The sequence below is a fragment of the Engraulis encrasicolus genome, chromosome 5 (assembly GCF_034702125.1).
Source record: "Engraulis encrasicolus isolate BLACKSEA-1 chromosome 5, IST_EnEncr_1.0, whole genome shotgun sequence".
NCBI lineage: Eukaryota > Metazoa > Chordata > Actinopteri > Clupeiformes > Engraulidae > Engraulis > Engraulis encrasicolus.
Window position 1 is genome coordinate 55,413,012 of NC_085861.1, and position 27,500 is coordinate 55,440,511.

At 44.4% G+C, this 27,500-nt stretch overlaps 1 protein-coding gene across 1 annotated transcript in view; it reads left to right on the forward strand.

Annotated features, from left to right (window-relative positions):
- dnah5 (dynein, axonemal, heavy chain 5) overlaps positions 1-27,500 on the forward strand; it is a 200,309-nt gene that overhangs the window by 134,156 nt on the left and 38,653 nt on the right. The window contains 6 exon segments of the mRNA XM_063199962.1: positions 1,048-1,364; positions 1,747-1,902; positions 12,562-12,744; positions 18,723-18,966; positions 21,043-21,157; positions 26,101-26,291. Coding sequence (XP_063056032.1) covers positions 1,048-1,364; positions 1,747-1,902; positions 12,562-12,744; positions 18,723-18,966; positions 21,043-21,157; positions 26,101-26,291 — 1,206 coding nt within the window.

The following is a 27,500-nucleotide window of genomic DNA, read 5'->3' on the forward strand; positions in this document are numbered from 1 at the left end:
CACTACTGCATCCGCATGCCATCATGGAGGCTGACTTTTGAAGCTAGCACTAACACAAGTTGGATGGTCCATTTTCACTGTAGCACAGGATGTGCAATGCTCTATTATTGTCAAAAAGAATGGACTTCTACAACTTCTGCTGACTTCTGTAAGCAAAGGACAGTTTCCCATGTCTTCTGGGTCTATTTCAAGTGAGCTCAGGTGCTTAGGAGAATGTTAAACTCCTGTGTCATTTTCATGCATTAAGCATTCTTAATATGGTAAATTTTCAATAGCTCTAGCACTCCAGGAATTAGAGTGAGACTATAGCCAATATATATTTCATGATGTCATGAACCTATACAATGATTTTATTAACAAAAATATGTCTTATATACACTCAATCGTGGTAAATCAAAGGGAATTCAAAAATGTATGTAATAACTATGGTAATTATTCCCTTTGAATCTTTAATTCTGAGTGACTCAGCCTCTCTGTGATGATCTTATACCTGGACACCTATATTGTCCGTCAGTACAATTCATTTTGAAATGTTCTTCTTTGTTGTTTTATCTTATTTGGATGTTTACTAAATTTCACTGATCCCCGTCCCAACTCTTTTGAGACGTGTTGGATTTATCAAATTAGAAATGAGTACATATGTCACCCAAAACAATATTTTTTCTCGGTTTTAACACTTAATATGTTGTCTTTTCACTATTCTCCATCTAATGAATAGATTGAATGTTTTGAAAATGATAGCATTTTGATTTTATTCACTGTTTACCAAACGTCCCAACTTCATCGGAGTTGGGGTTTGTAGTTTAGCTTTTATCTCATAGAAATGTCTATGTTGTGACCCTAGGTACCATGAAAGGCACTTTAAATAAAATGTACACTAATTATGAAATCAGATGATATTGATGTGTGTAGTACATTTAAAATCAACAGCAACCAAAAGTGCTTTACCTAGAGCGCAGGACAACATTGAAAACTGTACAGGACAACATACTCTAGTGACAGTATGGTTGGTAAAATTGTGCTTTTTTGTGTTTCCCCAATCCACAGGTGACGTGCTCCTAGCGACGGCATTCCTGTCCTACTCCGGACCCTTCAACCAGGAGTTCCGGAACTTTCTCCTGCAGGACTGGCAGCAGGAGATGCGCACGCGCCGCATCCCGTTCGGCACCAACCTCAACCTGACAGAGATGCTGATCGACGCGCCCACCGTGAGCGAGTGGAACCTGCAGGGCTTGCCCAACGACGACTTGTCCATCCAGAATGGCATCATCGTCACCAAGGCCGCCCGCTTCCCGCTCCTCATCGACCCCCAGACCCAGGGCAAGATCTGGATCAAGAACAAGGAGGCCAAGAATGAGTTGCAGGTTAGGCTTTCAATATCCCAACTCATCATGGTGTCCATCGTAAGTGGTTTCAGTTCATTTGCAGATATGATCAATATCAGACATGGCTCTGGTGAAAACAGACATGGCTCTGGTAACATGAACCAGAACACCTTGAACCACAAACCTACAGTACAGTTAAGTTAAGAACCCACCTTATTACCTCAAGAACTAACCTCGCCCATTTCAACATTTCTCGTGCTTCTACGGAATTTCCGGTCTGCTAGTTCCGGTTTGGCTGCCCTTCTGAATGATTTAGCACTAGCAACTGCTCACTAAATACTAATGGCACTAATAATGGTTAATAAGTGTGGATAGGCGACGATCAACAGTACAGGTAACAAACCTTATCGCATTCTCACAGATCACGTCCCTGAACCACAAGTATTTCCGTAACCACCTGGAGGACAGCCTGTCTCTGGGGCGCCCCCTGCTGATAGAAGACGTGGGTGAGGAACTGGACCCCGCCCTGGACCAGGTGCTGGAGAAGAACTTCATCAAGACTGGCACCACCTACAAGGTACTGTTACATGCACACGTGTGTGAGCCTGGCCACACACACACACACACACACACACACACACACACACACACACACACACACACACACACACACACACACACACACACACACGGGTCAAAGACGTCCAAAATGAAATTGTCCTTCAGTGTAACGGATACCTTCTGCTGACTGTAACTGTAAAAAACATGATTTTTAAATTGTTTCATTCTTTCATGAATTCACTGGAAAAAATAAATAAATAAAAAGAGTCATGTTTTTTACAGTTACAGTCAGAAGGTTTACAGTTACAGGCAGAAGGTATCCGTTACACTGAAGGACAATTTCATTTTGGACGTCTTTGACCCACCCACCCACACACACGCAAACACACACACACACACACACACACACACACACACACACACACACACACACACACACACACACACACACACACACACACACACACACACACACACACACACACACACACACACACACACACATTTCGGCTGATGAGCTGGATCAGGTGCAGGAGAAGATTACCTATGAGGTAATGTAGCTTTCTCAATCCCTTATCACAACCAGACAGACATAGACAAGCATACTAAATAGCGGACAGCAGCTACACGTGTACAAAGGCTTGCACACACACATAGGCATCAGGGTACTGATGAAGACTAATTAGCAATCAGGTTTATTGCTGCACTGTGGTCGCCAGCAACCAGCATCAGAGCTGATTGGCAACTCAGGAGTCTTACTCTGGGGGGCACACACAGAGATACACAGTTTGTTCAGAAACAAATGTAGCTGTTTAATCAGCAAGATGTTAACGATAGGCTGTAGTGGTGTTCTTTGCGGTGTTTCTCATCACAGGGAATTTGCAGTTCGATGGACTAGACTGAACATGAGTGGAATGGAAATGCCATCCCCTGGATTTTGGCTGCGCTCTCACTAGCAGTGATGCCAATACCAATGAGGCTGGATCTTTGGTGTCATGGTCAAAGCGCATATTTGAAAGCCTGAAGATGAGTGTGTGATGCTTGCTTGGATGACTTCTCCTGTCGACAATGTGCCACCTATATGTTTCTGGAAACTAATTTTCACAAAATAATTACTGCAGATGACCATGTGAGCTGAGAACAGAGGTGTATAAAGTAGAAGTAGATGTTATTATTGCTACACTACACTTAGCTAACGCTTTTATCCGAGGCGACTTACAGTTATGTTAAGCACAGGGTATTGGTTACAGTCCCTGGAGCAGTGGGGTTAGGTGCCTTGCTCAAGGGCATATCCTTAACCATTTGGCCACGGCTGCCCCCATCCTCTACAGAAGTGGAACTAAGTGTGCCAAACAAATAAATGAAGTGCTGTTTTAGATGTAGGTAATTACAACACTAGTACCATTACATTACATAGTTGCGACCATGTAATATCGATAGAACCAATGTTGTAATTACATTCAGAACAGTACTTCTACGTCTTTATATACATCTTTGGCTAAGAACACCAGTGTTTTTTTATCCATATTTTAAGTGTACTCAAAGGAAGTCATCAGCGTTACTGAAAAAGAAGATTTGAGCTTTTCCAACACTTCCACATTTCAATCCCTTTTCTATCTACACAAAACAACCAGGTGTCCACCATCTCCTCTCAGCAAAGCGTCCACACCTTTAGCAACTACTGTAGATGGATGGTCTCCCAAATGTTCCTAGTGTGTTATTTACGCTTTAATGGCACTCTGAATCACCACCCATCGACCACACAACCTTTTCTCTATGGTAAAATACTCTATAGTGTGGTATGAATTGTCTGAAAAACAGCTCCCGTAGGATTTTGATGCTAAAATTGATTTTATTGCTTCATTTGCTTCATTTGGGGTCCTACTATTGAAAAATGATGGGTTTCGAATTTTCTGACCCTGTTATACCCCTCCTCTAGGGGGCGCTTTTTGGCCCTGGCCAGTATAGCTACCGAACCCATATATCTACTAATAATTATCACATTTTCACAATCTTGGTGTCAATTACAGGGTTATTGATGATGCTGAGTCCATTTATGACAGTTTCATTATGGTCAGAAGTTGCTATTACACATATTTCGGAGATTTAAAGGCTATTTTGTCCACCTACAAGCCTCCTGTGGGGGATATGACTACTATGGCATCCGTCTCATTGGATCTGTGCACATAATATAAATAATAAAGATCTCAATTCTTTTACTGTCAGTACTGTGAGAAAATGATGGGTTTCAAATTTTATGACCCTTTATGGCCCTCCTCTAGGGGGCGCTTTGTCACCTCGGCCAAGATACATAGTGCAACCATAAATGCAGCAATAAAGATCCGATTTTCACAATAATGGTATCAAATTAGGGGTTGTGGAGGATCCTGAATCCATTCATGGCAGTTCTACTGTGATCAGAAGTTGTTATGACTCATTTTTAGGTTGAGGTCAAGAATTGTCATTCTTTAATTGATGAGATTGGTCAATAACACGATTAAAATTAATATACCAGGATCCCCTTGAAATAAAGACTAAATATCAACTAACCAGAGGGGGTTGTGTGCTTTCAGGAAGTTGATGCTGATCAACTGTGTAATTTGTATATGAACAACAACAGTAGCTGTGTTTAATATAGTGCCTTTTTGGTTGGAGTTAAAGGCCCCATAGAGTAACCATTTTTGAAGTAACAGTTTCGAAGTGAAAAAGATCATGTGCTGTAATGGTAATATCAACTAATTCATACAAAATTGCATGAACATGAATAGTAACCAGCCTGCTTGAACATAAATCCCTTCCTTGAAAACCACACCACTTCTTTCTATCTAAGGAAGAATTGGGCAGACACTAAAAAAACAACTGATCACTGAGGAGTGCTGGTCATTAAGGAGTGCTGCTTCACTTGTTAAGCAGGTGCATATTGGCACAAGGAAATAAGTCACTTCAAGATATGATCAAACTAAACTCCAGTTGCAACCATAGCATCAACAATTAGAACTCTGGTTCAGCTTGTGTATTGTCAGTCATTTGAAGGGACACCAGCATTTCACCTGTAGCTCTTTCAACAGCATGCATGAGGCTCAGCAGTTGGGATATAGAGAGGTACATCTATAGTGCACAGGGAGCATGGTACAAATGACATTTTATGCAGTAATTTTCAATTGTCTCCTCGTTTAGGCACAAGCTCACAAGCCTGCTTCCATGTGTAATAAGGAAGTAAAGTATCTCCGGAGTCTCTCCTGAATGAAATGTTCAAACTATTTCGGACCTTTCTCTGAAGAGGAGACTGAAGTGCAAATGAATTGCCAGTGCAGTAGAGCTTAATTGAATTATGCATCTTCACAGCTTTTGCCCTTGATCTGATGGCAACATGTCACCTAAGCTGGGAGTGTTCACTTTGCACAGACTTGCTGGATTGAGGGGAGCGGTACAATTACTGCATCACAATATGAGCAAGATGTGGTGTTGTGGTGACAAGACAAAGGCAGTGGCATCTTCACTCAGTCCTACTTTCCCACCATGACACTTGAGCTTCCTACTCTAGGTTCTGATCTGTGAACGAATGACTGAAGGGAACCTCTGATTTGGCCGCAACAAAATCACCTTACTGTAGAACATAGGATCATCTTGTTTCAGAGCATTAATCTGAGCAAGATGGACTGCCATGAGGCGAGCATAATTCAGGAGATCATATGCAAAGACGTAGGCCTACTTGATAAGGTTTCCCATGTCAGCCAGATAACCTTCCCAGTCCACTGGACAACAAGCACTAATGATATGTTGAAGACTCTCCACTTGCTCTTATAGGTGTTGTACAAGAAACTGAGCAAACTCTAGTGTCTTCTCCTGATTGAAGAGGTTGGGTATTTTCCAAAGGCCTAGATGTTACTCTGCAATTGCAATGCACCTGGACTGAGCAGGAAATTGCATCAAATCTCATCACAATAATAGCCAGGCTAGTTGGGATGTGATATGCAAGGGCCCAGATGTGTGCTTTCCCACCAAAGATTCCACGGAGAGCTGCTGAAGAGTATGAACCACTTTCAATGGAGCATACAATGCCTCTTCCATCAATTGTGTCCCCCCAAGAGCAAACAGTGCAGCAAACACTGCATACGTATGTGCAAAACACCTGCTCTCAGAATCCAGTCACCATTGCCCTGTGACCGCTGAATCTCAAGAGCACGCAAGAGCAAAGGTGACGAGAGTTCTCCTCTATGAGTCTCAAATGGCTGGGATATCAGTGGAGATTTGGTGGAGCAAGTATGGATGACTTCATACAACCAATTTCTCGGGATTTTGGGGTGTTTGTTCATTTATGGACAGAATGAGAGCATCATGGTCAGTTTCCTCTTCTGTGCCTAGCTGCTGCTGCTCATTCTCATTTGTGTGCCTTTCTCACTTTCTGTGGTGTTGGTTGGATCTGTTGCTAACTAATTGGCAAGTGTCCATGTATGAGTGAAGGCTTTGGAAACAGTGTAGTCCACATGTCTCTGTTTGAAAGTTGTAAATCGAACTGGCCTGGTCCTGATGATTGGTTGCTGCAAGTGTTTTACATCAAACCTGAGATATGGGGACAGGAGCTCCTCAGGGATGACAAGGAGTTGGTTGACAGCATCTAGTGTAAATATTTATCTCTTTGATTTGCATTACAACCACTGTGCCATGGAAGGTGTTCTGTCCAGTGGGGGTTTTCTAGAAGTTTAAGTTTGTAAATTACATTTGTATTTTTGTTGTTGTTGATAAAATCAGGTAAACACAACTCGCCAGCCTCGTTCATGAATCGCAGAACACCTTGTTCTAATAGTTTTTTCGAGTCCAATTATTCTTTGATAGTCAGTGCCAATATAAACATCCATAGAGAAATAATGACTTCAGTTGTACTGGTAGCATTGGTCACCTTTGGTGTACACGCACATTTAGACAGTTATTATCTTCTGTTAAACGGTTTTGTTTAACAGGTGGCCTCAACCTAAAAATGAGTCATAACAACTTCTGATCACAGTAGAACTGTCATAAATGGATTCAGGATCCTCCATAACCCCTAATTTGATACCATTATTATGAAAATAGGATTTTTTGCTTTGCTTTATTGCTGCATTTATGGTTGCACTATGTATCTTGGCCGAGGTGACAAAGCGCCCCCTAGAGGGGGGGCATAAAGGGGTCATAAAACTTGAAACCTATCATTTTCTCACAGTACTGATCCTAATAGAATTGAAATATTTATTATTTATATTATGTGCACAGATCCAATGTGACTGATGCCATAGTAGTTATATCCCCCACAGGAGGCTTGTATGTGGACAAAATAGCCTTTAAATCTCCAAAATATGTGTAATAGCAACTTCTGACCATAATGAAACTGTCATAAATGGACTCAGCATCATCAATAACCCTGTAATTGACACCAAGATTGTGGAAATGTGATAATTATTAGTAGATATATGGGTTCGGTAGCTATACTAGCTATGGCCAGAAAGCGCCCCCTAGAGGAGGGGTATAATGGGGTCAGTAGGACCCCAAATGAAGCAAATGAAGCAATAAAATCAATTTTAGCATCAAAATCCTGCGGAATGACATCTCATACCACACTACAACCCCTGTCATCCACATCTATAAGTGTGTGTGTCCATGGCAATGAGATGCCTGGGGCCTACTCTATATAAGCCATTCTGTATGTCATTTTCATGTACTGCTCATGTCATGGTGTGTGATTATGGTTTTTAGATGCGTCCCAGCATCTCTATAAGAGGGTCTGTCTGTCCGTCCGTCCGTCCGTCCGTCCGTCCGTCTGAAACGCATTTGTCTGAAACGCATTCCTTCAATTGTTCCTTACTGTGGCCACAAGGCGGCAGAGTTGCCATTTTGGACCGGAGCGAATGCGTGCAAGCCAATTGTTCCTTACTGTGGCCACAAGGTGGCAGACTTGCCATTTTGGACCGGAGCGAATGCGTGCAAGCCAGAACATATTACCAAACAGGCAAGACGGCTGATGGCATTGTGAGACAACTGAGGGGGGCATTCAATTTTCGCTATTGTTTTGCGTTTGGACAATGGAAGGCAACTTTATTTTGGTTCGTCAGAAACTCGCGGAAATGAACGAGTTAGAAGTCGGCAGGCAGTTTTTGACACAGATGTTTGTGCTCGGATAGAGAGGCGTTTGCATTGCATAACGCTCCACGGCATGGAACCGTAGTTAGTTGACAGGCGACCCGCAGCGCATACAGCTCTTCCTCTAAACGTTGACCTGTAACATTTGGTTATAGCTTTTCTCCTTTCAAAACATTTACATTTTCCTTTGTGCATGGATAGAGGGGCGTTTGCATTGCATAACGCTCCACGGCATGGAACTGTAACAGAGATTTTTTCTAAAGGAGCAACAGTATCTCTGACTGTAATTAGTTGACAGGCGACCCGCAGCGCAGCTCTTCCTCTAAACGTGGACCTGATTTGGTTAGCTTTTTTTCTGTAATAACATTCACATTTTCCTCCGCTTTTCTCCAGTCCACAAACTCGGGTTCAGAGGTCTGTGTGTAGCCTACGAGCCTCCCTTTTAATATTCCCAGCGAGTTTACTTCTGCCTTTTCAGTAGTCAGTTTGCGCTGCGCATTAGAGCATGGTGCTCGAACTACAAGTAGACATCTGGGCCATTTGACATACGGTGTGTTAGCCTACTCGTAACCTACATGGAGGTTCTTTCGTTGGCGGGCTCGTACCCCACACGTGCTTTTCGCTGCGCTCAGAGAGAGCACAGGACATAACGCGTCTTTCGTAATTGCTTTGTAGTCGTTTGAATTTGGTAAACTCTGGCACGGGAGCTCACTGCTTTGTGCCTTGACGGTGAAGCTGGTTTTGAAAAATAAGCGCATAATTCACCTAAAGGGTGAACCCATAAGCACATGATTCACCCAAACGATTTTATTTATTTATTATTTGTCGATGTTTAGATTCTTTCCCACATGCACATGATGTTGAAATGGTTGATACTAATGAAAAGGTTGATACTAATAAATGTCTGGTCATTTGTAATGTAGCCTACTTCATCTATGTGAAATTTGAAATCATATGGTTCTTTTCCAAATCCAAGAATGATAAGCTTATTATAGCCTAAACTGCAAAAAATAAAGCCATGTCTTGCCATTTTGCTGCCTGCCACATTATTTGGAGTGTCCATGATGACCAATAAACAAAAAGTACATCCTCAGGGGGGCGTTGACAGGTTAGGAGTAGGGGTGTTTGGGGGGGGGGGGTGGGAAATTGCATTGTTGGAACTGGCATAGAGGGACGCATCTGTTGTCCGCCTGTCGGCCTTGTTATTTGTATATCTGTAGCTTTTACTAAAATTGTACCTTAGGATGGGTGAAAACAATGGTGCTGACTTTTTTGAGATAGAGAGTGCGAAAGGGACACAGAAACACACACACACACACACGCACACACACGTGCGCGCACACACACACACACACACACACACACACACACACACACACACACACACACACACACACACACACACACACACACACACACACACACACACACACACACACACACACACAGTAAAGAGTGGGCATTTGAGATTGGTTCTGCCTCTGGCACCACTGTGAAGGACTGATGTAGGAGGAGTGTGAAGGTGTGAAAGTCTTGTCTCACGTATTCCCTATTCAGCAGTGAGAGCAGCGTGTGTGTGTGTGTGTGTGTGTGTGTGTGTGTGTGTGTGTGTGTGTGTGTGTGTGTGTGTGTGTGTGTGTGTGTGTGTGTGTGTGTGTGTGTGTGTGTGTGTGTGTGTGTGTGTGTGTGTGCGTGCATGCGTGCGTACATAGGTGCGTACATACGTGCGTACGTGTGTGCGCGTATTCACATTTCTCTGACTATTCTCGGGGTGTTTGCTCGCTTTGCTTGCATGTGTGCGTGGCGTTCTTCTCCGAGCTCAGCTGCTGTTGTCTAATTATCGATTCGCACATTCCTGGGCGAGGCTGCCGGCGGCGCCGTTCTCTGATGCCCACACCACACCACACCAGCTGCTGCTGCCAATGCCTCTGTGGCTGATGATCATAAGCAGACATGGCACGTGAACACCTGATTGGCTCAAAATAATGCAGCATAAACACATGCATACAGTGCAAGCACACAAAGCTGAAACACCAAAACACACAAATGCAGTAGCACTTACACACTTACACACTTACACACTTACACACACACACACACACACACACACACACACACACACACACACACACACACACACACACACACACACACACACACACACACACAAACTGATAGTTTTTGACACACACATGCACACTCAGACTGGCACTCCACACACACACACACACACACACACACACACACACACACACACACACACACACACACACACACACACACAAACTGATAGTTTTTGACACACACATGCACACTCAGACTGGCACTCCACACACACACACACACACACACACACACACACACACACACACACACACACACACACCACACACACACACACACACACACACTGATAGTTTTTGACACACACATGCACAATCAGACTGGCACTCCACACACACACACACACACACACACACACACACACACACACACACACACACACACACACACACACACACACACACAAACTGATAGTTTTTGACACACACATGCACACTCAGACTGGCACTCCACACACACACACACACACACACACACACACACACACACACACACACACACACACACACACACACACACACACACACACGGCCACTCACAAAGGACTTCCCTTTCACTCAAACCCTGTTACGTCCAACTAGGCCATGGCCTCCAATGCCTCTGAGAGCATGTCCTTAGAAATTTCAGGAACGAGCTTGCTGTTCGTTTCTGTTCTTTTCACGTCTGCAGGTGAAGGAGAGCAATACGTAAATAGCCAGCTTCAGCCTAGACCTCCGCAGAGAGGTCTGTTAACAGTTTTTCTTGATCGTTTTAACACAATTTTTTTAACTGACTCACTCAAAGTCGTCATGATCACTATTTCAGCAAAACAAAAGACACATTGTGCATATGTGTTAACCCATTCTTGTTGACTTGACATATTTCCCATTCGTATAACACAGTTTTTGCTAAACAGTTAACACATGTGCCATTTAAGTAGTACACATTTCATTGTTTAAGCTCTGATAACCATACAGAAGAATCTACTCCTGAGTTTTAGAAACTACCGTCAGTTGTGTGAACACACCAGAGCAACTATTTGACACTCCCTCTTCTTGATTGTTCTTGTCATGGAGTTCTTTTACAAAATTTACTGTAAGTGCATTCTCGTACTGCAACATCATATTTTACTTTACACATATTTTCTGTAATACCGTTATCGGCCAATAGTAAATTTTTGATTACAGTTAAAAGAAAGAAAGAAAAACAAACAAACAAACAAAAACAAAACAAAAAGTACATCAAAGCATTCTGATTCTCAATCCAATTCTTTGCAATAAGAAATTATTGTTACACGGACCCACTACCTAGCCTACTGACAATTTTACATAGGCCTAAGAGAAGACACACAACTCAAATCTTTGTGCAAAGTGTTTACTGGGACTGCTATCTCTCAGTCAGTAGATCCTGATCAAGCAGAGTCAGTGGCTAAGTAAAAGAAACAACAATGGAACTGGCTTGAAAGTTATGTAATTGACAATAGTGTTAAGTAATGGCAAATTGTGTCAACGTGATAGCCGTGTTTTGGATTTTTACGACCATTGTGTAATGACTGACTGGGAGTGTTCATACACTGCTATGCAGTGTGTATTGGACTGAAGACAGAGTTTGCTTTTATTGCATATGTTAAATATTTTGGAAACGTAGTAGCCTTTTGCAAACAAAGATGTTGTGTTTGGAGAATTGGTTTAACTGGTTAGCCCGTTGCGTGAACTGGTATGAAAATGTGCTTTTTGGAGTGACAACTGTGTCAAAGCAATCAAGAAAAACTGTAACAGGGAGGCCTACTTAACTTTCACGTCACACCTCCGAGGGTGGAGGGTTGGCCAAAAGGGATCATCTGTCCAGGGTCGACACACGCACAGTGTGTGTGTATGTGTGTATGTTGGGTGTGTGTGTGTGTGTGTGTGTGTGTGTGTGTGTGAGTGTGTGTGTGTGTGTGTGTGTGTCTGTGTGTGTGTGTGTTTGTCGGCGTATGAGGCTTTTCCCTCTGCTCCTATGTTATTAGATGCAGATTGAATACAAAAATGATTTTTTAGCCCTGTGTGTCCGTAGTCCGTACTGTACATGCATGTGTGTGTATGCGTACATATGCACTTGTTTACATGTGGCTTCTTTCTGAAATGGTTGTATCCACACAATTTGTTTTTTAACTATGTGTATTATACTGAAATGAAAGTCCAACTGGGAAACTCCTACTCCCATTGTCATTGTGACACAGCACACACGTAAAATTGCGTTTATGCCTCACCCGTACAAGGGGGCAGCCCCCAATGGCGCCCGAAAGGAAACCTTTCAGGCCGGGAGTCGAACCAGCAACCTTTGGGCTACAAGTCTGCACATTACACATTCACTCACACTCACATTCTCACACAAAAACAACATGGTAACACATGGTAAACACATTCTCACACAAAAACAACATGGTAACTGTCCTGCATTTCCTACACACTCGCAGGTGAAGGTGGGCGATAAGGAGGTGGACGTGATGAGGGGCTTCCGGCTCTACATGACCACCAAGCTGCCCAACCCGGCCTACACGCCCGAGATCAGCGCCCGCAGCTCCATCATAGACTTCACCGTCACCATGAGGGGTCTGGAGGACCAGCTGCTGGGAAGGGTCATACTCACGGAGAAACAGGTGAGGAGAGGAGAGGAGAGGGGAGGGGAGGGGAGATGAGAGGAGAGGAGGGAAATGAGGAGAGGAGGGAAATGAGGAGAGAGAGGAGAGGGGAGGGGAGGGGAGGAGAGGAGAGGAGAGGAAAGGAGAGGAGAGGAGAGGAGAGGAGAGGGGAGGAGAGCAGTGGAGTGGAGTCGAATGGAGAGGAGAGGGGAGCAGTGGAGTGGATGAATGTAGAGGATAGGAGAGGAGAGGAGAGGAGAGGAGAGGAGAGGAGAGGAATGGAATGGATAGGAATGGATAAAGAGATGAAAAGAGAATATGGAGTCATAACACACTGCAAAAGGTTTAGAAGATAATTTATTCCTGCAGGAATCAGACTTTTTAACAACAGCTGCTGAGTGCTTTTTTCAGGGTTTTATAATGGTATGGTGATTCATTGTGTATTTTTATGACATGCTATTTGTTTTTAGCTTTCATTATTTTATTTATTATTATCTTGCTGTTATGTGCTGTGTCGCTGGCCGGGTGGCATTCAATTTACCCCTTGGTGATTAATAAAATATCTCTCTCTCTCTCTCTCTCTCTCTCTCTCTCTCTCTCTCTCTCTCTCTCTCTCTCTCTCTCTCTCTCTCTCTCTCTCTCAAACGAGTGAGGAGGATGGAGGAGGAAAGCAGAATAGGAGACCAGGGGACGAGACAAGACAAGGCCAGCAGAGAAGAAAGGAGAGGGGAGATAAGATAAGATGAGAACAAGAGAGAAGGAGACACACGTGGCACGGGAGAACAAAGAAGAGGAGGGACAAGTGGAAGGAGAGGGAAGGATATAGAACAAGGACAGACACTGAGAGGAGAGGACAAGGAGGCTGGAAGAGTTGAAACGAATTGAAATGGAGATTTGACTGCAATAGAGAAGTGGTTAGAGTAGAGCAGAGGATGACAACAGACAGCTGATCAGGACGCTTCTTTCCTGAGTGGGAAGGATTGGTGAGTAGGACAGGAGAGATGAAAGTTGAAAAGAGATGAGAGGTGGAAGCTGAAATGAGGGGAGGAAAGAATGCCAAGAGAACCAAAAAAGATGGAGCAGACTTTAAAGGCAGACGTTGAGAGGGCGCAGTATGAGAGTGAGATCAGAAGAGTGAGGGGAAATTGAACGCAAGAGGAGGATGGCATTATCGGATGGATTATTGTATAATCAGTTGCCAGATAAGTTGTGCACAAAATACTTCATAGAGGAGAAATATGTAAGTCATTTAGTATAAAGTATTAATTCCAACGACTGAGCTGCAAATCGCATTTCAGATCTGTAAAGCAACCATGTCCATGACATGAGAAGTCCTGGTTCTACTAAGGTGAATCATTTTTGTGGACAGGGGATGCATTGGGGGGGAAACATGACAGCTAACATTGCATCATTCACACATCTGCAGAACGTTGTTTTTCCATTATCACCATAATTTGTTGATGTGCCTGAGGGAGGGATATTTTTTGTCACAAGGCTACATCAAAACATTGTTTTTTTTCTGTTGTCATGAGGTAGATGAAGTGGAGATTACAAGGGAAAAGAAGTGAGGAGCACTGAGGCGAGTGGCAAATCTCGAAAAACAAACAATCACAGTGTGATAGGAGTGTACGTATTTGCGCACACACCTTGGCAAACCCGGAGGAGAGGAACGCAAGCGGTCTGTGCGGAATTACATAACGCTTGTCAATCAGCTTCCAATCAGTGTGTAAACAGAGTGTGTTGAGAACAGCTGTCATCAACTCTCGCCGCGCTTCATTCCGCCCGTCACAGTCAGACAGGCAGGCAGACCCTGCGTCGCTCCTCATATCGCCATAGCGATTGAAGTGTTTTTGGCTTCATGCGCTGCCGCTGACAGGCCTCACTTCCACCCTCGGGCAAAGTCGCAACATCCTCAGCCTCTCTTCTCTTCTTTTCTCTTCTTTGTATTCTTTTCGTTTCTCTGAACTTCCTTCCTCAAACTCCCTGTGGCCATCTTTTTTCTTCTCTATACTTCTCTCCTCTGTCTTTTCTACCCTCCTCACTATTTTCTATCCACTGCTTTCCTGCCTTCGTCCTCTCCTCTCATCTTTTCTTCTCTCCACTATTCTCTACCACTCTACTTCCCCATCTCTATTCTTTTCTCTTTCCCTCACCTTTCCACTCTTTACCACCTCTCTTCTGCTCTCCTCTCCTCTCCTCTCCTCCCTCGCGCTCATCCTCTCTTCACCTCTCTTCTCCTGCCCTCATGCTCTCCTCTCCTCATCACGCTTGCCTTGCTTTTCCTCTCCTCTCCTCATCAGGCTTGCCTTGCTTTTCCTCTCCTCTCCTCATCACGCTTGCCTTGCTTTTCCTCTCCTCTCCTCATCACGCTTGCCTTGCTTTTCCTCTCCTCTCCTCATCAGGCTTCCCTTGCTTTTCCTTTCCTTGCCTGTCGGCTGGCCTTGCTTTTCCTTTCCTTGCTTGTCTTCACTGTGTCTGTGCCCAGCAGCAGACATAGAGCCTGCTGTGCTGGAGGCTGTGGTGGCGGAGTTCAGTAGTGCCCCGGCAGAGTGGTAATTATTCAGTGCCCCCCGCAATGACAGTCTGGCATCAAAACTGCCACAGGCAGACGTGGTCACCCCGTTGTGCCCTCCGCGAGTCATTGAGCCACCTGTGCCCACGCTCGACAGGGCACATTCACAGGGAACAGCCTGTCTGACTTTTTACTCCACCGTAGGAGTGCACGACCAGGGTGGTGCTGTGCCCGTTAAAAGGGGGTTTTGGTGGGAGGATTGCGGTGACTTTTTAGAGCAAAAAGCCAAAAGCAGAAACAGTCAGAGTAAAGGGTTATGAAAGATTCAACGTTTCTGGGATGGAGCTAAACTATCTGGCTATCTGAGGTATATGAAAGGGTAGAACACAGAGTGAAACTGACTTACAGACAGCCCAGCAGAGAGACAGACGGAGAGTTCTTTTTCTTCCCAATGGATTTCAAAAACACCAAGAGCTGGAAAGAGACAGAATGTATGATCAAAGGCAGACATTTCAAAGACTCAAAAAAAATTGGCGAAGCAGGACAAAGACCTTGTCAGGCGATGGAAGCTAGTTATTGGCAGAAAATTCTGACTGGAGGCGAATACAAAGAATGAACAGGTTGTGCTTGAAGCAAGCGCGGACAGTGTGTGTGCACACATTTCAAACAGCACAGCACGAAACAGCTCAGGGGGGTCGGCTTGCAGAGGACTTGTGGTTTGTGGACTGCTACTCCATAAGGCTGGTGGTTCCTAATACATACTTAAGAGTCTAAGGCTCAAAGGCAGACATCTTATTGCAGACACCAGGAAGTGCTTCAGAGGTATTGTGTCGAAACAGGTAATGGAAAGGCTCTGTATTGGTAGGTGAGACACCATTTTATGGAACACTGTGAACTGAAGTAAATTAAGTAAGGGTTAACGTTCGGCGAGAAGGTCGCTACCGTGGAATAGCAGCACGACAGAGAGAATCTTTAGACCCCGACGCGGAGCGGAGGGGTCTTGTTCTCTCTGAAGTGCTGCTATTCCACAAAGCGACCGACTCGCCGAAAGTTAACCCGCTTATTATATGGATATACTTAAATGATTCACACATGGCGGGGACAGTTCTTTAGACCTATTTAATGTTAAGATTGTTGCTGCGCAAAACAAAACAGTGCCGTTGTGGAACACCGCTAGGCAACAGCTAGGTAGCCAGGACAACAGGTGTTGTCTATCACAGCAGCTGATTAGAGTGACAAAAGACCGGACCCCCTGCGGAGTGATATGAAACATTCGCTTTAGCCACTGACTTGTATACAAGCCAGTGGCTTTAGCAGTGAACGTCTTGTTGCCAGGACAACGAGTGCTGTCTATCACAGCAGCTGATTAGAGTCTTGTTGAAAAGTCGCTTTAGCAGTGAAAAGTCTTGTTGCCATTGACAGCGGTCTGTTATAGACCAACCCGTCCGTTATCGAAAAATAACAGACGTCCGAACGTTGGGGAGCCCCGTTGAAATGAATGGAGCATTCGACAGATGACGTCACAACCATATAATAAACTGAAATAAAAGAGCTAATGCAATTGCAGTATCACATGGTATTGTCACCTCTTCAGACGTATGCACATGCATGTATTGTGATGTGAGTAAAACCAACAGTGAAAAAGAAAAGGAAAGTTCACAAACCAAACAAGAGAGGAGACGAGAGGAGAGGAGAGGAGAGGAGTGAAGTGAAGAGGAGAGGAGAGGAGAGGAGAGGAGAGGAGAGGAGAGGAGAGGAGAGGAGAGGAGATGTTGAGGGGCAGACAACATATTGTAGAAGAACAAAGGAGGAGAGTTGAACACCCACAGCTCCATCATAGTCTCATCACACATACAAAATAGCCTAAAGCTACATTCACACACGTCACTGCTGTACGTCTAGCTCACTCGTTTGTTCTTCACTCACTCATGGAACCCTTGCTAATATTCCCATGGTTTTAACTGTCACTGCAAAAGGGAGAAGTTAACTGTCAATAATCGAAACTCTGAATTTCCTTTGGCTACTCGATTGCTCGCATTAATCCAAGTTAAAAGATGTTTATCTTGGAATTCTCCCACATCGCATCGCTTGTACTCTCCTCGTCTGTCCAGATCACGCTTCGTTGGAACATAAATATTCTATTGACTTCTATCTCTGAATGAATTACAAGTTGCGATGAAGGTAGCTTGTATCTTGTAAGCAGGTATCTTGTAAGCATTCTACATATGTATCTTGCATCTTGTAAGCAGGTATCTTGTTTCTTGTAAGCAGGTATCTTGTGCAGACAACAGGAAGTGCTTTAGGTATTGTGTCTAATGGAAAGAGCAATGGAAAGTATTTGTGTTTCTATATCAGATGCCATTTCGTTTTTATTTTAAATTAACCACTACCATGAACTGAAGTGAAGCAACCCATAAATGGAGTCACAAATGCAATTTCTACACAGCAAGTTGTTGAATTTATGGCAATATTATTTGAAGCACAGTGGACAATTGCACACAGATATATGCACATGTGGTGTAAATGAGATGACAAAAAGGAAAGTTGTCAAGTTCACACGTGGTAATCTCTGTCTTGTTGATGTGCGTATGTGCGTGGAGATGTGGTTAGGTTTATATGTGTGTTTAACTGCTTGCATTGATGCGTGTGTGCATATACTGTATGTTTGTGTGTGTGTGTGTGTGTGCGTGTGTGCGCACCTGCATCCGTGTGTGCGTGCTTGTGTGCCTTGTTCTATAAAATGGTATACTGATGTTCCGGTGCGCTGCGCGGCTGCGAACCGCGGCCTGAGCATGTCAAGCTCGTTTTCAGTTCCTTAAAACGATTCTTGCTCAGGGCTGCAAAATGAATTTCCGTGAAAACTGATTATAAAGTGATATCGTACTGTATCATATTGCATCGTATCACATTGTATCATGTTGTATCGTATCATATCGCATCGTATCATGTCATACCGAATCGTATCATATCGTATTGCATCACACCGTACATCAGTGGCCTCCAAATGGCGGCCGACGGGCCAAATCCGGCCCGGGCATGGTAAACATTTGGCCCGCATTGAGGATGGAAAAAAATGAAAACATATACGTATGTGCTATATGTGGCCATGTGGCCCTCAATCTCATTTGCGCTAAATAATCTGGCCCTTGGGGGAAAATAATTGGAGACCACTGCCGTACATTATACCACCCTTGCTTTGCCTTAAAGGTGTATGCCACTATTATGGGGCTTAATACAGTTAAAATCATTGGCTGGGGTTTATAAAGGTGGAAAAGTGTCTTATACTAAACTATTTCATGTTAAGCGTTGTCTTGCTTTAAGACAAGTTAAAAGGGGGAATATGTCGCTAAGCTAGTGAAAGTCAGTGCATCCGACACTTTACCACCTTTATAAACCCCAGCCAACGGTTTTAACTGTATTAAGCCCCAAAATATTGGCATACCCCTTTAATTTGCCTTTCTTTGCCTCTGCCCTCTACCCCCAGGAGCTGGAGCGGGAGCGGACCAGCCTGCTGGAGGACGTGACGTCCAACAAGCGGCGCATGAAGGAGCTGGAGGACAGCCTGCTGCTGCGGCTTAGCTCCACGCAGGGCTCGCTGGTGGACGACGAGAGCCTGGTGCTGGTGCTCAGTACCACCAAGCGCACCGCCGAGGAGGTCACGCAGAAGCTGCAGATCGCCGCCGAGACCGAGGTGCAGATCAACGCCGCGCGCGAGGAGTATAGGCCTGGTAAGAGGGTTCACATGCATGCATGCATGTACCCACACACAAACACACACACACACACACACACACACACACACACACACACACACACACACACACACACACACACACACACACACACACATTCGGAGCTCACACAGCACACACACAATACACAGCAAGACACACAGTCCTCACTCAGTGTCACCACAGCAGGGTGTGATCCAATTTCTTATGGGAGGGCTTTACCCATATGAGGGTTTCATCCTGTCTGGAGGAAGCTGTGATTCAGAGAACAGGTGTACCAGCATGGGGTCTATCACAGCCAGTCATTGAGATTGCTTTCAAATCCCACAGACAGGATTTTTTTCCCCTCCCATCACAGCTTTATGACATTTTGTCTCTGCCAATGTTCAGAGGAACAAATGAAAATGAGCGCTGTGCTTCTTTTAATAATACTTCAATGTGGGGCTTCAATGGAGGCATGGTACCATGAGTAAATGACCACACTTGCATTTGGACAAGAGGTTAGAGCAAAATGTGTGTGAAACGAGCAGGATTGCAGTGCCACGTGTATTTCATGTCAATTGGTATGCTCAATAGCTTTGTTGAACGCAAGGTACACAGACACATGTGCTAGGTGCAATGCCAATTTACTTGCCTACTTTCTTCCTCACCTATTGGTTACCTCAAGCCTATCATTCCTTTTGTTTACAATGGGCGTAAACATGCACTCTACTTGCATGGAAATTTCTGTAGATGGCCTTGTATTCACAAGTAGCCCTACAGCCATCGTCTAATGCAGTTTTCAACAGGGGGACTGTCCTAGGTGTTTTTTTTAGCTTAGTTTATATGGGGTAATATTATGGAATTAGGTTAGACTAACTTGGCAGTTTAATTATGTAGCTTCTAATCTTACTGGGCTAACCCACTTGCATTACAAACTAACTGAGATGTAGTGCTCTTGAAGATAGAAAACATACATTTGTGTCTGGGGTTTATCCAACTTCACAGAGTAGACTACAGTATAATTAAGCTATTTTCCTGAAATGAGGGTGTTTTCCTGTAGGGGCAGGCTGTTGTTTATTTTGTCTTTTGTCATTTGGAATGAGAAATATGAGAGCTCCTCCTCACTCAAAAAAACAATAACAAGAACTGATCATTTATAGGAATTTAATGGATAATTACCCATGATGCTCTCCAGTGGCAAAGAAAACAAACGCAGAAAAACAAACACCGTAGGCTTCTTAATTGCAGCGTGCTAATCCAGCTGCCCTCTCTCCACCCAAGAGGAGTTCTCTCTCTCTCTCTCTCTCTTTCTCTCTCTCTCTCTCTCTCTCTCTCTCTCTCTCTCTCTCTCTATCTGTGTTCCAGTTGAAGCAGGCTGTTCCAGCTGCCCTCCTCACCCCATAGGCGTGCCAGACGGCTGGCGCGCTGTCTGGCGAGGCCATCCATGGTTGGCACTAACAGCCACTGCTGTTTTCCTCTAGAAATAGATAGACCCTGATGTCACTTGGCTCTCTGTCTGTCTGTCTGTCTGTCTGTCTGTCTGTCTGTCTGTCTGTCTGTCTCTCTCTCTCTCTCTCTCTCTCTCTCTCTCTCTCTCTCTCTCTCTCTCTCTCTCTCTCTCTCTCTCTCTCTCTCTCTCTCCTCACTTCGACTGTTCTGAGATCAGACTGCCCAGTCCGATGATGCCAAGCCACAGCTGTGTGTATGTGTTTTCGTCTGCTGTTTGTCTCTGTATGTGGAGGGAGTGTGGGTGAGACGGGCGTACAGACAGACAGACAGACAGACAGACAGACAGACAGACAGACAGACAGACAGACAGACAGACAGACAGACGTCTGCAATGGTTGGCCAGTTGGATATCCGGAACCCTGAATGAAATGTGTGTGTGTGTGTGTGTGTTATTCTGGATTTTCTTGCCCCACCTTTCTATCTCACACACACTCTCTCTCTCCTCTTGCACTTCTCCACCTCTCTACCTTTCCCTCCCTCTCCCCCTCTATTCCCTCTCTCCCTGTCTTTCTTTATTTCCCCCTGTCCATCTATCCATCTCTCTCGCCCTCTCTCCTCTCTCCGTCTCCCCTGCTGTTTCAGTGGCCACGAGGGGAAGCATCCTGTACTTCCTGATAACGGAGATGAGCATGGTGAACGTCATGTACCAGACCTCCCTGCGCCAGTTCCTGGGCCTCTTCGACCTCTCCCTCGCCAGGTCTGTCTGCCCAAACACAACCAGCACACATCACCACCACCCTTGCGTTTCAAACTGAGGGGTACTTAACATCTATATCCATACACAAACACACTATACAGTCAGTAGCGGTGGGTGAAAATTTTGATTAGGGAAGCACAATACAGAATAGCGCAGGTGACGTCAGCATAATAAGAGGTGATAGGCATGGATTTCAGTTCTTGCCTATTTAATAGGCCATGATGAGGTTTGCAGCAAGTGAAACGTGTAGGTAAAAGGGACACAAGCTTGCTCCACACAAAAAATCCCAAACTGTTTTGAGATGTGCACGATGCAGGGGTCACTAGAGAATGCACAGGTATAGGCTAAAACCTCGGATATGCTCTCAGATATCGGCTACCAACCATTTCCAGTGCAAGTCCATCACCACAAAACCGGAGACCTTTTGTAACCTAACAGACAAGCGTCACAAAATAGTGAGAGATCCCCATCAGCCCAGCCCTCTGCACGAAAGAAGAGAATAATAACTTAAACAACAACAAATGCGCTGTCTTTCTCTACCTTGCTTGTTGTCACACGCGCCCTACTGTTATTCGTGATGACGGCCAGGAAATATTGTGCAATACTGAGGAAACCATCAAAGCATTGAGTGGGCCTCGGGTGCTAGCGTCAGTGCATCTGCCACGAATGACTTCATCCAGCATTGACCACAACAACAGCCAATAAGACGTCCTTGATTACAGCACATTATTATATGGTTGTGACGTCATCTGTCAAATGCTCCATTCATTTCAACGGGGCTCCCCAACGTTCGGACGTCTGTTATTTTTCGATAACGGACGGGTTGGTCTATAACAGACCGCTGTCAATGGCAACAAGACTTTTCACTGCTAAAGCTACTTTTCAACAAGACTCTAATCAGCTGCTGTGATAGACAGCGTTGTCCTGGCTACCGCTGTCAATGGCAACAAGACGTTCACTGCTAAAGCCACTGGCTTGTATACAAGTCAGTGGCTAAGCGAATGTTTCATATCACTCGCAGGGGGTCCGGTCCTTTGTCACTCTAATCAGCTGCTGTGATAGGCAACACCTGTTGTCCTGGCTACCTAGCTGTTGCCTAGCGGTGTTCCACAACGGCACTGTTTTGTTTTGCGCAGCAACAATCTTAACATTAAATAGGTCTAAAGAAATGTCCCCGCATGTGTGAATCATTTAAGTATATCCATATAATAAGCGGGTTAACTTTCGGCGAGTCGGTCGCTTTGTGGAATAGCAGCACTTCAGAGAGAACAAGACCCCTCCGCTCCGCGTCGGGGTCTAAAGATTCTCTCTGTCGTGCTGCTATTCCACGGTAGCGACCTTCTCGCCGAACGTTAACCCTTACTTAAACACCTCTCTCACCTCTCTTTTCTACAACCGACAGTGGGCTACGCTGCGCACAACAAAAGCACCATCGTTTTACGACAACATAATTTGCCATCACCGCATTGAACATCGAGGCACTAGGCGGTGCTATTACATGTAGTAAACATGACTTACCCACCAGTTGCCTCTCGAGAGCACTCTCCGAATTAGGTTCATCAAATCGCCTATCCAATTCCTTTGCAAATCATAGATTGTATGGTCCAAATACTGTCCCTGTAGGAATCCCAACACCGATCTCAAGAAATGTTCTCTTTTGCTCTCCATGGTGTCAATATAAAACTCCGTGAATGAGACTGAAGAACAGCGCGGGTAAAGTGTCATCTCTCTTACAAAATACTTATTTGATATTGGTGGTCAACAGCTTTAGGGCGGGTTTATTAGAGCCAACTTCCAATCACTACGAGAAAGCCAGGAGAAGCACATCCGTCTAAAATTTACCCAGGAAGTTTTTTCCATACAATGCACAGCATTACAGTCGCACTCTGATTGGCCAATGCTCCTCAATGTTTTATCAATCGGCGGCAAGAGCTCGGGTGAAGCAACAAGCTGTTGCTGTATGCATGCTTCCCCTCATACACGGCAGTAGCCGAACTAAAAGACTGCTCGTCGCCATGGTTACTCCTCAAACAAAATCTTGCACTCGTGGGGGAATGTGGTAGAAATCATAGCCTAGATGTTAAAATAACTGCAATTTTAACCCGCCCCTGGTTGAAATTAAATGTAGCATTCATGAAAATACAGTATATAGAATCTTGACAATATTGATCAATAAATATGGTTCGTTTTTTAGCTGAGTTCCAGTATGCTGTGCTTCCCCTAGCTTCCAATAGGAGTCGCCACAGTATACAGTACATCCACTACAAGGCTATAGGGAGGGAAAGTAATCTCATCGCCCCCTGCTGGCAACGTTCCAACCCCCTGAAACAAATGAATGTTTTTTTTCTTTGAAAAATTACATCTCGGCCGTGACGACGAAGTAGAAGTAGTGGTAGTCATATTATGGGCATGTTGGTCTGTTTTATCGAACCAGGTGGTAAAATGTTCGGTTTTTCACTGATCTGAGCTGATTTTAATATTCTTTAAAAAGCTAATACAGAACTACACTGACTGGCATGTGTGGCTTGTTTACTCCATGTAATTAGCATAGCCAAATTAGCATAGCCAAACATGAGCCAGAGAGGTGGTTACTCGTCACCACAGAAGCCATCATATCTACTAGAGAATTTAAAACCATACCAAAATGATCGCGTGTATATATGTGTAATAAGAAGACAATGTGGAACTCATAGGATTACAAGAATGTGAAGATATGCGAAAAGCTTGCGTTCGTTCGCGTTCATTTGTTTCTCTGTGTTGTCAACGAGGCGCGAAGCACAGCATGCTGGGAGCTGTAGTCCGTTTCCGACCAGATTGGCACAATTTCTATTTTTCTTAAAAGGGCAAAAAATTATTTGAGATTTTCACAGGTAGTAGTTCATGCTATTGTGTACGCTGAAAAATGTGTCTGGTGTTATAGTTCCAAGTCATATCTTTGTGGGATTTTTTTTAAAACTTGTCTATGGGAGTTTCAATAGGATCATCCTGGTGTTTGGAACGTAACCGCTAGGATCGCTGTTTTCCACTTTCCCTCCCAATAGTAGGGAATAAATGAAATATGATACTCTTCTTTTAGCGTGAACCCTGTTACATTTATTATGAATGGATACTTTTCAAAGATACTGTATACCCTGTGTCAGTTTCTGGGCCCCATTTCTCAAAAACGCTGTTGCTAGCCCGTTAGCAGCCTAGTGGGTGTCCTATGAGAAATTACATTGCAACCAAGTAAGTTGCTAACACAACCCAAATGCTATCAATATGCAGGGATACGGTACAAGCATACCATATCAGACATTCTTTTACCAAAAAAACCTATACTGTACATACACTACAGCAGTAGACCGCAGTAGGAAAAAAACAATGGCATTAAAGACACTGTGCAAAGGGAGAGCTTGAAGCTGTGCACTGTACTTTATATAATTGTCTGTCTCGGTTCCTAGCCCCCTTTGACCTCTCCCTGATCAGGTCTGTCAGTCCAAAAACAACTAAACCCACATGCTTCATCATGGAAGGAGTCCAGCAGTGTACAAGTAGAAGTACTCTTACTATTGTAATTACAACACTAGTACATTTTCTTTGATATTGTACCTTATTCCACTGTACTTAATGAGGTAGATACCCTGTAAGAGTACTCTCTTAGTGAAAACCATTGCATGTACGTATTGTGCACTATTGTACTTTTCAAAGAGACTGTGAGGGGGGAGAGAGAGAGACAGGGAGAGGGAGGGAGAGAGAGGGAGGTAGAGAGAGAGAGAGAGAGAGAGAGAGAGAGAGAGAGAGAGAGAGAGAGAGAGAGAGAGAGAATTCTCCTTGCTGGTGGAGAGAGGGCAGCTGGATCAGCTCGATGCGATTAGGGGACGCTGTATGGTAGGTATCTAACGGTAAGGCACTGCATTCATTGTTTATGGAAAATGTACAAAGATACTCTACATCAGTGGTTCTCAATCTTTTTTTGAATCAACACCCCCTGTACCTCATTGTAAGCCGCCCAATGCCCCCTTGATCTCATTATAAGCCTGCCAACGCCCCTGCTTAGTATTAAAAAAAATAAAGTGGATTAATGCCCCCGAATGGCAACTAAGCACCGTCCCGCTCAGCTGTATCCTTCCCAACGCCCCCTAGGGATCCCCAACGCGTTGCCAGGCTTATGATGGGGTTCAGGATGCATTTGTTCAGAACAGGTTGAGAACCACTGCTCTACATGCACTTTGAGGAGAGACTGGAGAGTGGGGGGAGAGAGAGAGAGAGAGAGAGAGAGAGAGAGAGAGAGAGAGAGAGAGAGAGAGAGAGAAAGAGAGAAGGAGAGGGAGAGGGAGAGGGAGAGAGAAAGGGGAGGGTACAGATTTATATTAGCCTCTTGTGATACAGTACGCAATTAGATGTGGATGATGGAGTAAAGCAAGTGAATGGCTTCGTCTTCCAGATGAAAAGGCAGTGGAATAGAGGCATTGTCATGATGCATGAAAAGCTCCTTTGAAATTAGAACTAGGTCTCCTGATAGAAACCATTTCAGTGTATTTACTGCATATTATTTTTGTATCCATTCACTGACTTGTGTGCCTGCCTGTGTGTGTGTGTGTGTGTGTGTGTGTGTGTGTGTGTGTGTGTGTGTGTGTGTGTGTGTGTGTGTGTGTGTGTGTGTGTGTGTGTGTGTGTGTGTGTGTGTGTGTGTGTGCGTGTGTGTGCGTGTGCGTGTTGCTTGCGTGCTTGCGTGCGTGTGTGCGCGTGCGAGTGTGAATGTGTGTGTGTGTGTGAATGTACACATGTCTTTGTGTGTGTGTGTGTGTGTGTGTGTGTGTGTGTGTGTGTGTGTGTGTGTGTGTGTGTGTGTGTGTGTGTGTGTGTGTATACTGCATGTGCTCGTGAATGTTGTGCTGTCTCTCTCCACTGCTACTGTATACGTATTGATTTTGGTGGTCGTTACACAACTCGGCCATTTCCAGGTCAGCCAAGAGCCCCATCACCAGCAAGCGCATTGTCAACATCATCGATCACATGACCTTCGAGGTGCACAAGTACGCGGCGCGAGGCTTCTACGAGGAGCACAAGTTCCTCTTCACCCTGCTGCTGGCGCTCAAGATCGACATGCAGAGCTCGCGCATCAAACACGAGGAGTTCCTGACTCTCATCAAAGGTACACACCGGACATGCTGTACACTCACACGCCATGTACACAGCACGCACACACCCTCACAGGAACCTACAGTACCTGGGGGCAGGTATTGGCAACAATCTCACGATTCGATACACATCCTGATACAGGGGTGACGATACGTTATGCATTGCGATACATGTGCATCCCGATACATGGTCTTCATAGCGATATATAGCACGATATTTTAGACTTTATTTTACATTGTTAAGAAAACAAACATATAGAAATGTTGCTTTTTTGTTTTTCTGCAGAGCAACAGTTACACTGTAGTGCAGTTTACAAAGCCGTTGGCCTACTGCATAGCAAGGAGCTACTGTCAGATAGAGTTTCAGCAACTTGATAAACTGATTGCTTGTTGCACATGAAATATCAGTACCGACGCCTCCGTATCGATAGGTCTATTGTGAAGAGGCCCGCGACACTGTATCCCGATACCGATATTTTGAACACACCCCACCCCTAGCACTCATGATAGACATGTGGAGGAGGTGTTCCTTACCCTCATCAAAGATAAGGATCTGGCCACGGATCCTCCCGTTATTCCCCAGAAAGTTGAATATACTCAGCTGGAAACGATGTAAAAGTTCTCTCCTTGGTTTGGTGTCGTGGAGGATACTATAAAGCATCACAGAGCGGAATTTCTCAAAACCAAAGTTGCTTACTACATTAGCTACTTTGTTGTTTTCAATGCATTTTCCCATTGGCAACTACCGAAGTTGCTAACAGGCTAACAACTTCTCTTTTGAGAAACTCACCCCTGTACAGTTAGACAAATCGAGACAAATATGAATCTTGTACATGTCGAGAGCTACAGACACATATCTGCACCGCAAGTTGCACCCAGAGAAAGGCAAGAGGGTGAGGGGGCAACCTGTGATGTCATCTCAGGCTGATCATTACAGTACAGTACACTCCGGACATACTGTATACTCACACTTCATACACGCAGTGCATACACACCCTCAGACACTCATGATAGACATCCAGAGAAGGAGTTCCTGACTAGGGCTGGGTAAAATAATCGATTCAATCGATAATCGATCAATATAATCTAAAATTCACATAATCGATTCACAGGGCACAAAATCGTTTTTTTTTTTTGTGTTCTTTTTGTTTAATTTAGGTCTGTGGAAAATACCCAGTAGGTATTAGTCAATTAGGCATAGGCCTACTTATTACAAATTAACA